The following is a 14,977-nucleotide window of genomic DNA, read 5'->3' on the forward strand; positions in this document are numbered from 1 at the left end:
CGGCAGAAGCGCATGTTCAAAAATCTTAATTTATTGCAGACTCTTGTTGCGATTCCAGTGTTCTGAACAATAAATAGACATTTGTTAAAAAAATCTCCAGTGTCTCATCTCTTATAAAGTCTTAAGTCACAAAAATAGGTTTACAGTTTTTCCTGTCTTAATAAAACTTGACCATTGGTTTTTGGTAACAATTCTGATCAAATCAAAAACCACCTGAAAGGGCCCGAGTCGCAGAAGAGGCCGTGATGGTGTGAAGGTGGGTGTTCAGACTCGCGAATGTCAAAACGTCCTTTATGTAGGAAGCGTCTCGTCGGTGGTAAACACTTACTGATGCTATCATTTTCCGTCTTCAAAAGGCCACTCACCTGTTAAGGCACATCATTCATTCCAGCCTGTGGACCGTGGGGGCTGTTTCCCTTGGGTGTGAAGTGCGTGGCCTTAGACTGGTCTCACGTACGCGGTCCCTGGGGTCGTGAGCAGCGCCCTCCTTCCCGTCAGAGTACTGCGCCGTGGAAGTCACCTGATGTTAGCATATCTTATGGTTTCTCGTATTTGGAAGCAGCTGTGCTAGTAATGTATTTGGGCGCCGGATTCAAAGAACAAAGAAAACGAATGAAACGTGTCTGAGTGATTCTGGGCCCGGTTCCACAGCCCTCGGGCCGCACTGTGCCAACTGCCCACGGTGGGACGGCGCCCCAGCCGATCCTCGGTAGGAGCTTCCAAAAAACAGCCTGGTAACCATTGACAAGTGTGGCTGCGGCTTTGTCCCTGTGCACAATTGGCCATTTGAAGCAAAATGAAGCAATTGGTCGGACTCGGGGGTGGGGCCCCAGCCCTCCCGCAGATCCTCAGAGTCTAAAAGAGCTGGAGAATTGGCAGGAAGGAGCGTGGCCTCCCGGAAGACCTCACACCTCCGTCTGAATCGGGAACGTGTGAACACCGAGGTCCCACTGGGGACAGGAGCAGCGGAACACAAGTCCCCACCTGCAGGACCACGTGGCCTGGGAAGGGGGCCAGGGAGGCCTGCAGGGCCCAGAGCGGGCCCGGTGTGGGCACCGGGGGTGGGGGGCAGCCGTGGGGCACCTGCACGAGTCCCACCCTGCCTCTGTCTCGGATCCACCACCGTCGAGGCAGCTGGGAGCTGATGGCAAACGTCTCGAAAACAAACGTGTGTGAATTCAGGCAGCTGCGTGTAATATGCCCACAGTCCTTGTGTACTGGCCGAAAGCAGCAGCAGGAGCCTCTGTTTAAAGACAACCTCACTCCCAACGCACTTCCCACCTCCGATCTGCTGGGACACCAGCTGCATCGATGCGTGCCAGGTTCAAGTACAACCGTACAATCTCCCTTGTGTAAAAAAAAATAGCGGTCGTTCTGCAGATCTCTCAGTATCGATCCGTACAAATGCAAAATATACACAGGCTTTCGCCTTCTCAGAGTTCCATACAAATATACAGAAGCATCTACACCTTTTCAACGAAGCAAAGTCCTTTGCTTTAAGACGAGGAGTGTCTTTGCAAAGAGCCAGCCAGGCCAGGCAGCTCCTCTCTCTTGAGGCCAGCTCGGGCCCTGCCAGCTCTTGCCTGGGCCCTCTCCTGGCCCGCGGGCGCACGGCTTCGGCTCTGGGTCTGGATCAAGCTGTGCCAGCCTCCGGGAGTCCACGCCTCCTTGTGCCTGTGGCCTTTGGCACTTGTCAGGGGTCAGCTGGGCCCTGAGCCCCTGGGGGCGGCCCAGAGCTTTGTGTCCAGACCGTCCGTCACACCAGCCAGGGGGCTGCCAGCAGGGACCCCCACCACCAGGGCCTGCTTCACTGGAAAGGCCGTGGTCCCTTGGGCTCCAAGGTCCAAGGGTGTCTTGACGCAGCACAGGGGCCTGGACGGAGGCGCTGGGCTCGTGTCCCGCTTTTCTGACGGTTCAGATTGAGGTTTCGTTGCTGCCTCTGTGCGTGGGAAGAAGCCAGCAGGTGGGCTGAGGTCCCACAGGGGGCAGGGAGCAGAAATCCCCAGTCAGGGGACAGGGAATGCCCGGGGGCTCCGAGGAGGGCAAGCTCCTGTGTGGACACAGCTGCGCTAGGCAGGAGAGGGGGCGGGTTGAGCCGCCCGGAGGGCCAGGCTCGTCTGAGCGTCCACACAGCCAGCCTCACCGCAGAGCGTGGGGCGTCAAGGTTAGCAACCGAACTTTTTCTGTTTTAAGAGAGCCGTTCTAGAGGACCTGGCTCCCGGTCTTTGCTCCTCCCTTGGGAGTCTGTGGGAGGGAGCAGCTACGGGGAGAGGCCAAGATCCCAGCTCCTCGCCTCTGCAGAGGGGCGCCCCAGAGCCTTGGCGTCCTCGACCACAAAACAGGGCAGTAACGAGCTGGACAAGATCCTTACAAAGTGCTTGGTCCGGCACAGTCTGAAGTCCTGGAAGTTCAGGGCTGGGCAGGCCCTGGGGGCTTTGGCCACTGTGGCCCCCACAGGGCCTCAATGTCAGCAGCGCAGCCCCCGCCCCCTCCACCGGGTCAGAAGTCCGCTTCCTCTGGGGCCGACTTGTCCTGACCCCCGCAGAGGCCCCTCCCCTCCCCAGTACCCGGGCGCAGCCCCTGAGCACCGCCCCTCTCTGGACTGGACACCTGTCCCGCGACAAGGGACAGAGGGAAGGCTGGCTGGGGGCTGCTCCTGCAGCCCTGCAGCCCCGCAGCCGAGGCCCAGGCTACTCACTCGGAGTCGGAACCGGCGGCCTGGGCACTCCCGGCGCGCACGTTCATGGCCACCCCGTTGAGGTGCTCGCGCCCCGGCTCCCGGCGCGGGCTCTTGACGGTGATGGCGCCGTCGGGGGCGCGGGCCCCGTCGCTCGAGCCCAGGGAGGACGAACGCGATGGCGCGGGGCTCTGCTCGCACTCGGCCAGCTTCTCCCGGAGCCGGGACTTCAGGCTCTTCTCGGTCAGCGGCGGCGGGTAAGTGACTTTGTTTTTCAAGATGCCTGTTGGTGCGGAAACTGAGAAGGTCACGTTCAGGCTGACGCTGCCGGATGCGGGGATTCCCGGAGGACTGGTCCCTGCGGACCCACCCGCGCACCCCTCAGCCCCTGCCCTTCTCTCCTCGGGTCTCAGCGCCAGGCGGCGGGGGCCCAGTGGCCGCCTCTGCGCAGCCCCCTCGCCGGCCAGGACCCAGGACCCTGCCGGGCTCCACCTGCAGCCTGCCCCGCCCCTGCCCCGCCCCTGCCCCGCCTGCACCCCGCCCCTCTACACTCAGCCCCACCCCCACCTGCCCTCTGCCCCTCCCCACTTGCACCCAGCCCCTCCCGGGCCCCGCCCCCGCCCTCCCTGCACCGCCTCCCCCCACCTACACCGCCCTCCCCCCAGCCCCCTTGTCCCGGTCCTCGCCTGCATCCCCCCCCCCAGGACCCCGCCCCCTCCCAGATGGTCCCCCTTCTGTCCGGTCCTCGTCCCTATCCCCCCCCCCCGCCCCGCCCCCTTTGCTAGGAGAGGCTTCCTGGGGACAACGGGGCCCTCCCCACTTCTGAGGTACCTTTTCTCTGCTCAGGGGGCGGGTTGGGGGGCACTCCCGCAGGCCTCGGCGGGCCCCCGCTCTCCTGGTCTGGGGGGCACTCGCTGCAGTGATTGCCCTGCTCATCCAGGTGCAGTTCCACGCTGACCTTGGTCTCCACCTTCAGGCGCGGCTTGTCACCAGGCTCCTCACTGTCGCTCCCAGCCAGGCTCTCGTTGGGCCAGCCGGCGGGGATGTGGTTGGCTGCAGTGTCCACTGAGGCACAGGAGGGACCGTCACCAAGCGGGGAGGGTCCCTGCTTGGCTTGGAGCTACATACACCCCCTAGAAGGTTCCCCGGTGTCCCTCCGTGGGGAGTCTGCATCCTAAGTGGTCCGGTCCTCCCGGAGCTGCAGGCCTGACAGGGGCGTGCCCTCCAGGCGCTCAGGGAGCGAAGGTCCTGACAGTGGGGGCCCAGGCTGCAATCCCCCCGTGGCACCCCAACACTCTGGAGCCTCGCACCGGCACCCGCAGCACAGTAGGGGCCAGCTTGTGCGGTCCTTGCAGCGGGGGTCCCCAGAGAGAACCCCCCCCCCCCCAGACTTCCCTGCCTCTGCTCTGCAGATGTTGAGGACAGGGCCCTCCCCTGGCCAGCACCCCGCCCCCCCACCCCCACTGCCCTCCCAGGCTGCTGCATCCTGGGAAGCCCCGCCCCCCAGCTCGCCAAGCCCCGCTGGCTCACCTTTGGGGGTGCTGTGGACAGGGCCCCGAGCCGAATCCCACTTGTCCTCGGCCTCCACCCCGTCGTCCTCGCTGTCCGATGAGCGTGAGGAGGCGTAAGAGCTGCTTTGCTCATCTAGGGACAGCTCGCTATCCGAGTCTGAATCGTGGCCTGCAGGGTGGACGGGAGGGACAGAGGCTCAGGCCAGGGGCAGAATGGGGCCAGCTGGGCCCCGGGCACTGGGGAGAAATCGTCTCCCCGCTGACCCTCCGAATGCGACGCGGCCGCAGACTCCCTTCGAAGCTGCGCGTCCAGTGACCGTGAGGCCCGTGGGCCAGACAAGAGCCGGCCAGAAGCTGTCACCCATGGCCACCCGGGAGGGAGATGCCCAGGTTGATGGGGGACCGGCTTCCAGGGGACACCTACCGTGGGGCTTCTCGGTGCTCCTGGGGACAAAGGACGAATCTGGCTCCCCATGGCCACCCCGCGCTGGCCCAGAGGACACGCTGAGTTTCTGGCCCCCTTCGTCCCTAGAGAGAATAAGAGGGTGGGCTCAGCACCATCACTCAGGGGCACGACATGGCCACCCAACATCACTGAGCACCTTCGGCATGTGCCAAGATGGCCCCGTGGGGCTCTGGAAGGTTCTCTGCCATGAGAGACCCCGAGAACACACGGAGAAACTCATCAACTACAACAGCAGAGCGCCCTGGCCGGGGCCTTTCCAGCTGGCCTGGCAGCCTGCATTTGCCCGGAGAGTTGCCCCCCCCACCCCCGCCCGAGACGAGCGAGGACGCCTGGCTCCAGCCTGACCTGATGGTGCTGTCCAGCGAGGCTGTGGATTCGCCCAGGGCCGTGCGGAACATGTTGGGCTCCTCGCTGTAGGTGTGGTTGCAGTTGAGGGAGCGCTGGGGGAGGGGACACGGTCACTGGCAGAGCAGAGGCCACCGGGTACAGAGGATGGCTCTGTCCCCATGGCAAGCCCCAGTGCCAGCACCCTGACTGTGCCCCTGCTGGGCACAGAGCACATCCCCAGTCCCCCACGGTGGTCAGGGAATGGCTTCCTTCCCACAGCAACGGCTTCTCGTTGGGGTCCCACCCTGTCCTCTGAGACCTTGAAAAGTGGGGCTGTGACTGTGACAGACCCCATCTAGAGACCCTGTGCTCTCTCCCCAGGACATCAGGGATGGTGTCAGGCTCGGTGCCGCTCTCCAAGGGGGTTCTGGGATGCCCCCTCTGAGAGGGACTCCGAGACCATGCAGCTGTGTCTAAGGCTTGGTCTGGACACCCACAAGGACCCCCGGCCCCACGCAGGGTCCCTGGGGACCGCCTACTGTCAGTAGGGTGGCCCTCGTGGTGGCCGAGTCATCCGGGTGCAGCTTCTTCCCCGCGAGGACTCCCTTCAGGTGCTTCCGGACCTCCCTGTTGAGCACGCAGTGGAACAGGAGGACGAAGAGACCCTGGAGGGAGGGGCGGCCGGTCAGGGCAGGGACTGGCCCTCGGGCAAGCAGCCAGGGTCCTGTGGCCGCCATACTGCCCACCCACCTGCCCGGGAACGCACAGGGCGCTGCCCCTCCCCAGGGCTTCTGCCTGCTCCGGGGAGCAGGGCAGGGCAGCCAAGGGCCAGGAAGGCCCCCCCATGCCAGGCCACCCGTGTCCCCAACGTGACATCCGCAGTCAGCTTACTGGGAAGCCCTCGGTGTGAACTTAAATGGCCAACACGCTCCCTGAGGACACAGGTGGGAGCTACTCTAACCTGCGGAGGGAGAATGAGCCCCGCACTGGCTGGGCTAAGGACGGTGCCCTGGGGGGGTCCCTGAGGAACCCTTGGACAGAGCTGTGCTGGCGACAACAGGTTCCTTGGGGGGCGGGACCGTGTGCGGGGAGGCCTCACCGTAACCCCTGGCACACCGCCCTGCTGTGGCCCCGTGTGTCCTGAGAGCGAGGACACGGCCTGGACGCTGGGTCAAGGATGTCCCCGGGGACGCCTTCCGGGCGTTTCAGACGGGAGGGAGCACAAGTGACCCGTGGCCTCACCAAGGCTGGCCCACGCGGAGGCCGCCCGCGCACCCTGACGGCCGCCCACCTGCAAGCAGCTGAAGACGGCGAACAGGTAGTGGAAGGTCAGCGCGTCGCTGTTCACGGCCAGCAGCCCCAGCAGCCAGGTGGCGCTGGTGAGCAGCAGCAGGAGGAAGGCGGTGCGCAGCAGGGAGCTGCGGGGGGAGGGGCGGGAGTGACTCTCTCGGCCCCGCCCTCCCCTCCACAGGGGTGCGCCCGTCGGTCCACCCCTCCCTCCCTTCCTTCCCAAAACCATTTTAAAGCACCCGCCACCTCTCCACTCCCGCGGGGCGCAACGTCACCGACCCAGAAAGTTCCAGAGCACCCCCCACCGCGCCCTGCCCGACCCCACTCTGCTGCGTCCTGCCCTGCACCTCGGCACCTCCCCCCACCTGCTGTCATCGTCCCTCCCCTTTCCCTCCCCATTTGTTAACATGACCCCGGTGAGGGGGACAGAGCCCAAGCCTCATCGCTTGCCCCTCCTCCCTCAGCCCTCAGCGTCTCGACCACCAAACGCCGCGGGTCCTCCACCCCAACATCTCCGGGATCCCCGCGCCCCTCTCCCCGGGCCCCCTCCCTCTCCTCCACAATGCGCCCCAGCGCCCCTGGCCTCTCCCCACTTTGCCCTGCCCACCCACCCACGAGGCCACCCCAGTGGCCAAGCTGGGGAGTGGCCGAGGGCCTGGCCGCTGGGTGACGGGAGCTTTCCGGGGGCTCTGCTGGGCGTGCAGACCTGCCCCGGGGGTCAGTGCTGGCGCCCACTTACACGACTCCTTTCCTTTCATAATAATGGTGCTTTCTCTGGCAGGCCACCTTTGCAGACAGGACAAAAATGACTGTGTTAACCTAAAAAAAAAGTTCCAAAAACACCAAAGTCAGGCGGCCAGCTCGTGGGTATCACTTCAACAGATCTCCAAAGACCAAACGCTTTGGAGGGTCTGTGCCTGCACCTCGAGGAGAGGCTGGAATGGGCGGCCTCACCGTGGACCTGGACGTGGAAGGAAACCCGGAATCCACAGGCCTAAGGGCAAGGGCTCGTCGCCGTGAGATCAGGCCTTCCTGCCCAACAGGCCACTCTGAGGAGCCGCTGGCCCCCAAAACCGCCTCCAGCCCGTGCACCCCACTTCCCACGTCCCGAGAATCGTGGGCTCTGCGGAACTCCCGGACTCACAATTATAACCGTTCCGATGGGCCCGGCAAAGCTCCAGATGAGGGTGTCTCGAAGGGACAGCCAGCAGAAGTCGGGGTTTCCGTAGCCCTGGGGGTCCAGGCCCACCGCGAGTCCTGGACGGCAGGGGAGGAGGTGAGGGCCACAGGCGGGAGAGGCCCCTCCCGGGGGGCGCGTGGTCACGGGACGGGCATTCCCAGCCCTGCACGCACACTCCACGTACAGACCACACACACATACGTACATGCTACATAGAGACCACACATCCACACCCAGCCATCCACACAGCGGGCGGACGTGGAGTTTTTGTGTGTCAGCGGCCACAGACGGAAGCCCGAACGGACCCGCCTCGGCTCCCAGGGAGCCCACACCTGACGGGAGACGCACCCCCACAGCGGGCGCCGAAGGCTCACACTCGTGTGTGCAGACCCAAGGGCAGAGGCTCCTCCGCTGGGGGCCAGTCGAGCTGGGTATCAAAGGCAGAGGAGGCCAGAGGGCTCGTCTGCCTGGGCCCCGGGGCGCGGGCTCACCTGACACGGGCACCTGTGTCGGCAGCGCCACGCGGATTCCCCAAACGGTGGCGGGTGCCCTGTCCAGGCCACCCCGGCCGGGCCGCTGCTCGGGTCCTCACCTGTGATGATGGCCGGGATGCCCCAGCCCACGACGTAGTAGAACCTCATGGGCCCGGCGTCGATGTTGCGCACCTCGGTCAGCATGTGGTACACGTGCAGGCTCTCCACAAAGGTCCAGGCGAAGGTACTCATGTAGACGTAGTGCAGGACGATGGCGATCACCGTGCACAGGAACTGTGCGGAAGGGAGTGCGGCTCAGTGCCAGCCCCGTGGGAGCCCGCGCCTGCGCGTCTGGGGCCGAGGGCCAAAGGGGCACAGGGCGGGGGGGGCTAGTGACCAAATCGCACCACTTTGCAAACGTGAGGGTACGGAGGTCTGAGAAGGGAAGCCGAGTGAGTTGGTTTTTCTATTGGGTTCACCCGGAATGGCTGGGCATGAACAGTCACAGCGCCTCAGGCTCCCACCGTGGAGCAGAGGACAGGAAGTGAGGCTGCTGGGGAACTCGGGGGAACCACTCCTCAACCCAGATGGGTGCCTGGAGCGATCCAGCCAGGGGGCGAGCGGTACGCAGAGCCTCTAGGGTTTCCATTTGAAGCTGGAAACTTGCATTTTCGTGACACTGGCTTTAAAGTTCAATAAGCACAGAGGCAGCGGTTCAGGCTGTGATGCTGGCCGTCACCCACCGCCCTGGACCCTTGTGTGGGTCTCCAGGGTCCAGCAGGTGTGGTCAGAGGGAGGGGGAGGCCCCACGCTTCGTGACCTGTCAGATAAAAAGTTCATCCTGCCTGCACTGAGTTCACGGAGCCATATACTTCCCGCCTCCCAAAAAGAACAGAGACGAGAGTATTTGCTGTTTCTGTCCTCAGCTGGGCAGGGCTACCCCCCACCCCCACCAGTGGGAGGAGAAAACCAACTTCCACAGGGCAGCCGATCCACAGGGCAGCCGAGGGTCAGCATCCGGGCCTCTCCAGGCCTTGGTGAGCCAGCCCCTTGTCCCTTCAAATGGGAAGAAAGCAGTATCGGGGAGGGGCTGGGGACACTGGTCACAGGGAGTCAAGTCTCTGAGGCCACCAGTGAAAGTGCAGTGCGAGGTGCTCTAGGAGAGACCTCGAACAGCCCTGTGCCTTGGTCCAGAGCAGCCTCACAGGGAGGGGCTGAGCTGGCCAGGGGTCCCGAGGCTGGCTGGCTGCAAGATGTGGGCAGGTGCCCCGCCAGGTCCTAAGAAGCTGGTCAGGCGCTACGGAGAGGGTAACTGAAAGGGGCGAGAAGAGAAAGCCCCAGGCTCCGCCCTCTTGGCCCCACCCACCCAGCCCTTGCCCCTCTTGGCCCCACCCGCACCCAGGATCCCACCCCCCTTGGCCGCATCCCACTCCTTGCCTCACCCACATCCAGGCCCCACCCACCCCCTTGGTCCCACCCCCTGCGGCCCCACCCACACCAAGGCCCCATCCACTGCCGCTCTTGGCCCCACCCACACCCAGCCCCCGCCCCCCATGACCACCCCACTCCTGGCCCCACCCACACCCCCGCCCCTCCCAGCACACCCACATCCGGGTCCCGGGGGCCCTCCTTCCCCCAAACCCCGCCCCTCTTGGGCCCACCCACTCTTGGCCCCACCCACACCCAGCAGTGCCCCTCCTGGCCCGACTCCAGGCTACAGGGCTACGACCACCCCTCCCCCAGGCCACAGTCCGCCCCATTCTGTCCATTCCTGGCTGCTGCCCCATCAGCACAAGCTCCCAGGTTCCCAGGGGTCCCAGGGAGACCCCACCCCCACCCCACCCAACAGACACAGGCGTAGGAGACACAGGGCCACCACCCTGACCCACACTGAAGGCTGCTCAGCTCAGGTGCCAGCTCGGTGTTCCCCGTGGGGAGCTCACCAGAGCACGGACGGGCTGGGCACATAAGTGACGCCCGTTGCCACGTCAACCTCCACAGACCAGGTTCTTCTGAACCCCGGAGACGTGGGAGGAAACGATTTTAGCATTTACATTCGTCAAACACAGGACAAAGAAGGAAACACAGCATCTTAGGTTATGAGTGGACATCCTGCCCTTTGCCTGACTCAAGAGTCAGGAGAGGGGAGAATCTGCCCTTAGCGATGGGCAGGGCCGTGGGGCTGCCAAGGGCAAGCCCGGGGCAGGGGAACCCCACACCAAACAGCCCCAGCCTGCCCCATACGCAGAGCACAGTTGGCTCAGAAAAGGAAGGACAATGAGGTGGGCTGGCGTGTTGCCTTAAATAATGTGAAAAGTAAACCCACAAAAACCACCTTTTGAAAAAAAAATTGTTAGAAATACATTTCACAATTTAATGGGGCTCTACACGCACAGACTTCTGCACTAAACGTACTACCTTCTGCAGAAACAGAACACAGACAAAATGCTAATGCACAATAAATCATTTTAACCTGCCAGTGATCCGGGAGATGAAACACCTCGCCCAGAGATGGGCCTGCGAGTTTGCAGAAACCCCATAAAACCCAGGCGCCGAGCCAGGCCCCTTCGTTATGTGCGGCCGGCACTCCTGCCCTCCCGGCTCCCCAGTGCGCCGCTGGCTGAAAGCTCATTCCTGGCAGGGGGATGAGTCAGTGCTCGAAATAAGCGGGCGGCCTCCCTGCGTTTCACACGTGCTACTTAGCTGCAAGGTGCGGCCCGGCCGACTCCACATTCCCCGCTGCTGAGACCACTCAAGGGCGCGCTTGAAGGGCTTGGAATGAGTCATGTGGCTTCCCACCCAGAGCCTTCACCTGTCTGATGCGCCGATAAGGACCTGCGCTCGGGCAGAGGCGCACCTGCCCGGCCGGATGCCCAGAAACCCCTGCCCGGCACCACCCTGGGGCCCTCCCGCCAGTCCAAGGGGCACCCTGGAGGGCAGGCTGGCAAATGCTTGCGCGTCTGTCCTCTGCCGGGCCCGCTGCTACGTGAGTCACCGCCGCGAAGTCCCTGAGGCCTTCAAGGCTGTCTGCCTGTGACACCCTGCCTCGACCTCCCCCCTTCCTCCTGAGGAGGTCGGGCCGCCTGAGGGGGTCTCAACAAGGAGGAGGAGGAGCCCAGGCATGCAAGGGGCCCTGACCACTGGGCTAGAACATTCTATGTCTTTTTATATACGCCTTCTTCCTCCGCTAGGACTGGCCCATTCGCATACATTTCTTTGTCACTGGCGGGGACGCCTCCCCACGCACCTCTCCACACTCTCCCCAGCCCCCAGCGGCGTGGCCAGCCACCGAGTGTCCCTCTCACTTGGTGGCGTCCTCCCCTCCTTGTCCCCCTTCTGGAGACCTAAGGCACCTTCCCTCCGGTCTCTCTGTGCACTTGGCCCCGACGCCCGCCGTCCACCCCGTGCCTGCTGTCCTGGTGCTAGGCCTCCATCCCGTAGACGCAGGACAAACAACCCCACCCTGGCTGTGACTCTGCCCTCCGGTCACCTTCCTGCCATGCAGCCCCGGTCATGGCTCTCCACAGCACAATGCCTGGCGTGGCCCCTAGGGCTCCGGTCGACACCCAACCCGTCCCCACTCATCCTGGACCCCTCCCACCGCATGGTCAGCCCTTCCCTAACGGGGCCAAGCCCCCCACCGGCCACCATGGCACCATTTGGGCACGTGAAACTCATAAGCCGCGATTTGCGTCCGCGTCGGGAAGGTGGGCTCCACGGGCAGGGACGGGAGGGCCTGTGGGAACTGGGTCTCTGGTGGGTGTGACAGAGTGACAATCGCTAAGTCCCTGCTGCAAGGGGAATGAAGAAGCGGGCCCCATGTCACCAGCAATTGGTGGCGGTGCCCTCGGAAGGGCCCAGTGAGAGAGAGTGAGGGCTCACGGCTCGCCCTGGCAGAGATCGGGGTCAGGCGAGAATAACCTGTGCGCTTCCCGCCCTCACTGCATCCGCACGTGTGGTGCTCAGCTGGCCTCGCGTCTCCCCAGGGCTATCAGGGTCCCCACTTTGTGACGGACACACAAGGGAACACGCACAGGGCGTGCCGTGTGCCTCCGACAGTCCCTCAAGCTCTCGGGTCCTGGCTGCTCACCTGTGAGAAGGGATGCCCCCAACTCCCGGGGCCCCGGGGGGATCCAGTAAGCCCAAGCGTGTGTGTAGAGCCTGGGCACACAGCCTACACCTCCACCCGTGCCCGCCGTGGGCATGCTGTGCTGTGACCCTGGTGTTCTACAAGTCCCCTTTGTAGAAACGGGAAACTGCTTTGCCCCCAGCCGGGTGCTGCCTAAGCCACAAACCTCCAAGATTCCCTGTGCTTCTCCCTACTACCTGTCACGTCGGCTGATCCCCACCCCAGCCCCCGGGGACCTTGCCGAGGCCGGCAGCCCGTCCCTCCCTCCACCCCGACATGTCGGGGGCTAAGCTCTCTCGCATCCTACAGAAGGCCCACCGGCCCTGGGCCCCCGCTGGCCTCAGCTCACCTCCCACTCTCCCTCCTCCCTCCAGGCCAACCCACTCAGCGTCCGCGCCGCGGCCACTTCCCCTCGCTCCTCTGCGAGTTACGGGCCCCGGCCTTGGAGAAGGGTGGGACCCGCAAGGAGAGGGAGCAGAGGGGCCTCACCGGGTTTCCGGTCTGGGTGATCCCGATCACGAAGACCAGCTGGGAGAAGAACAAGGCCCCGATGAGGTTCCTGTGAATGCCGTGCAGGTTGGAGCGCAGAGTCCGCACCAGCGTGAGGAGGACGAAGGCCACCAGCAGGGCGGTCAGGGACAAGGACACGGCAGCGTAGGTGACGATCTTCAGGGGCAGGACCTCCCCGTGCTGCGGGCAGGTGGGGCGAGGCAGGAGAACGTAAGGGCCCCGCTCTGATGGGAGGTTTTGTACAGTAAAGGCTCATTAGCGCAGCGACTATCACGGACGGGAACCAACGCGACCGTGACGTGGTTCCCAGGCTGGCGAGGAACTGAGGACAAAAGCCAAACGAATCGTTGGGGGGTGGGGGGCAAAAGGGGACGGGGTGGTGGGGGCACAGCTCGGGGAACGGACGGTCCACTTAAACGTGGCTAAGGCAGTGCACCGGTGTTGTGTGTGTTTTGCCATCACGAGAAACACAAGCGCAGATGAAACAGAAAGCCTCGCACGTAAATCCTACTCTCCAGGAGGTGCGGAGCCCGCCTGCCCCAAATTCTGAGCCGAGAGGGACTTCTTCCAGACAGACCCTCACTTTACGCAGCAGGCAGATGTGCCCCAGCGGCACGGACTGCAACTGTCTCCTGTGCTTCTGCAAAACGGGCCGTTTGTCCAGGGCCCGGTGCCCGGGCGGAGTCTTGGCACTTGGGAAACGACCAGCTCCGGCTCTCCAGTAACTTCCGGAAAGCGCTCTGAACTCACGACTCGAACAGAATTACGAGCCGGGCCACCCAGGGTAAGGCTGGGAGCCGGGACAGGGTTGGGACCGGGGCGCCAAGGGCTCAGGGCTCTCTCCTTCTGCAGCCCGTGCAGGTGCGGCACTGGGGAGGCCCGGAGGCTGCGTCCGGCTGTCGAGAGGGCTCTGGCCCTGAGGCACCGGGGCAGGGAGCGGGGAGTCCTATTCCCGTTTGACTTCATGCCCCTGAACTTCGGCTTTCCCCACCTGTTAGTCTGCTCCCGGCAGTGCCCAGCTTCCTGGCTCGGGGAGGTCCCCCCCATCCCGCCCCTAGGTGGACAAGGGCCACTAATAACTGACCCCCTCCAGGTCAGAACCCAGGGCTCCCTGCTCCTAAGTGCCACCTGCTCAGAGCAGCTCCACGGTCAGGGCAAGGCTTGGGGGCACACCCTCCCCTCTTGTCACCCTGGCCGCCATCAGCAGCAACTCACACGGCTGTTACCCTCCCAACAGTGGGACACAAACTTGGTCCCCTGCACACCAGAGGGCCCTCGGGAGGGACAACGGCCTGGCCTCCCAGGACACATCCCAGGTCTGAAACAAAGGTGACAGGTGACGCCTCCCTTCTGGCTCCGAGACACCAACGTCCACACACGTCTGGGCCCAGGCTGACCTCGTTGCCATGCCTGCTGGGGGGCCTGCTGCTCTATTCACCCCATCCACCCTCAGGCTGGCAGAGGCCGGCTTGCATTCCTAGGCCGTGGAAAATGCGAGGAGGTTAAACATTAGCTGACCTCCGTGGCTCCTGACCGAGCCCCCTCCTTTGAGTCTCCGGGGCCAGCACGCGTGTGTCGTGCTAACGGGAGACCCTCGCTTTGTTCCGGCCAGCCGGCTCTTTCCTCCCTTAAAATTTAAAGCGGGGTAGAAACAGGGGCGCCTGGATGGCTCAGGCGGTTGAGCGTCCGACTTCAGTTCAGGCCACGATCTCACGGTTCGCGGGTTCGAGCCCCTCGTCGGGCTCGAGCCCCTCGTTGGGCTCTGTGCTGACGGCTCAGAGCCCGGAGCCTGGAGCCTGCTTCCGATTCTGTGTCTCCCTCTCTCTCTGCCCCTCCCCTGCTCGTGCTCTGTCTCTGTCTCTCAAAAATAAATATCCATTAAAAAAAACTTTATAGGGGCACCTGGGTGGCTCAGTCGGTTAAGTGTCTGACTTCGGCTCAGGTCACGATCTCGCGGTTTGCGGGTTCGAGACCCTCGCCGGGCTCTGTGCTGACGGCTCGGAGCCTTGAGCCTGCTTCGGATTCTGTGCCCCCTCTCTCTGCCCCTCTCCCCTGCTCACATGTGCGCTCTCTCCCTCCCCACCTTCTCTCTCTCAAAAATAAACATTAAAAATGAATAAAGTAAAATAAAATAAAGTGGGGTAGAAAAACACGGAGAATCCTGCTTTGAAGTAAGGGTATATTCTAGGGCCTTCTTCAGTCTGAGGCTCAGGGTCTCCCACCGTGGGTTTTAATTTACAGCCGGGCTCTTTGAAAACTCTTTCCAAGGAGTTTTGTTCTGGAAATCCTGGCAGACTCTGGCCAGCCCCCCGAAACACAGGTTTTAACCGTGGACTGGGTTTGTTGGAGATGCCCGGGAGGGAAGATAGGACTCGTTGAGGGGGCAGGTCTGGGGGGAGGCTAACTGTGCAAAG

At 63.5% G+C, this 14,977-nt stretch overlaps 1 protein-coding gene across 1 annotated transcript in view; it reads right to left on the reverse strand.

Moving 5' to 3' along the window:
• Positions 1–15: 15 nt before the first annotated feature.
• CELSR1 (cadherin EGF LAG seven-pass G-type receptor 1) overlaps positions 16–14,977 on the reverse strand; it is a 138,304-nt gene continuing 123,342 nt past the window's right edge. Inside the window, exons 24-35 of the mRNA XM_042993550.1 lie at positions 12,543–12,743; positions 8,044–8,218; positions 7,416–7,528; positions 7,011–7,090; positions 6,273–6,399; positions 5,521–5,646; positions 5,000–5,094; positions 4,613–4,716; positions 4,208–4,357; positions 3,509–3,742; positions 2,699–2,960; positions 16–1,939 (exon numbers count right to left, since the gene is read on the reverse strand). Coding sequence (XP_042849484.1) covers positions 1,915–1,939; positions 2,699–2,960; positions 3,509–3,742; positions 4,208–4,357; positions 4,613–4,716; positions 5,000–5,094; positions 5,521–5,646; positions 6,273–6,399; positions 7,011–7,090; positions 7,416–7,528; positions 8,044–8,218; positions 12,543–12,743 — 1,692 coding nt within the window. The 3' untranslated portion in view covers positions 16–1,914. The remainder of the gene's footprint in view (positions 1,940–2,698; positions 2,961–3,508; positions 3,743–4,207; positions 4,358–4,612; positions 4,717–4,999; positions 5,095–5,520; positions 5,647–6,272; positions 6,400–7,010; positions 7,091–7,415; positions 7,529–8,043; positions 8,219–12,542; positions 12,744–14,977) is intronic.

The sequence above is a fragment of the Panthera tigris genome, chromosome B4, assembly GCF_018350195.1.
Source record: "Panthera tigris isolate Pti1 chromosome B4, P.tigris_Pti1_mat1.1, whole genome shotgun sequence".
In the NCBI taxonomy this organism is placed as follows: Eukaryota; Metazoa; Chordata; class Mammalia; order Carnivora; family Felidae; genus Panthera; species Panthera tigris.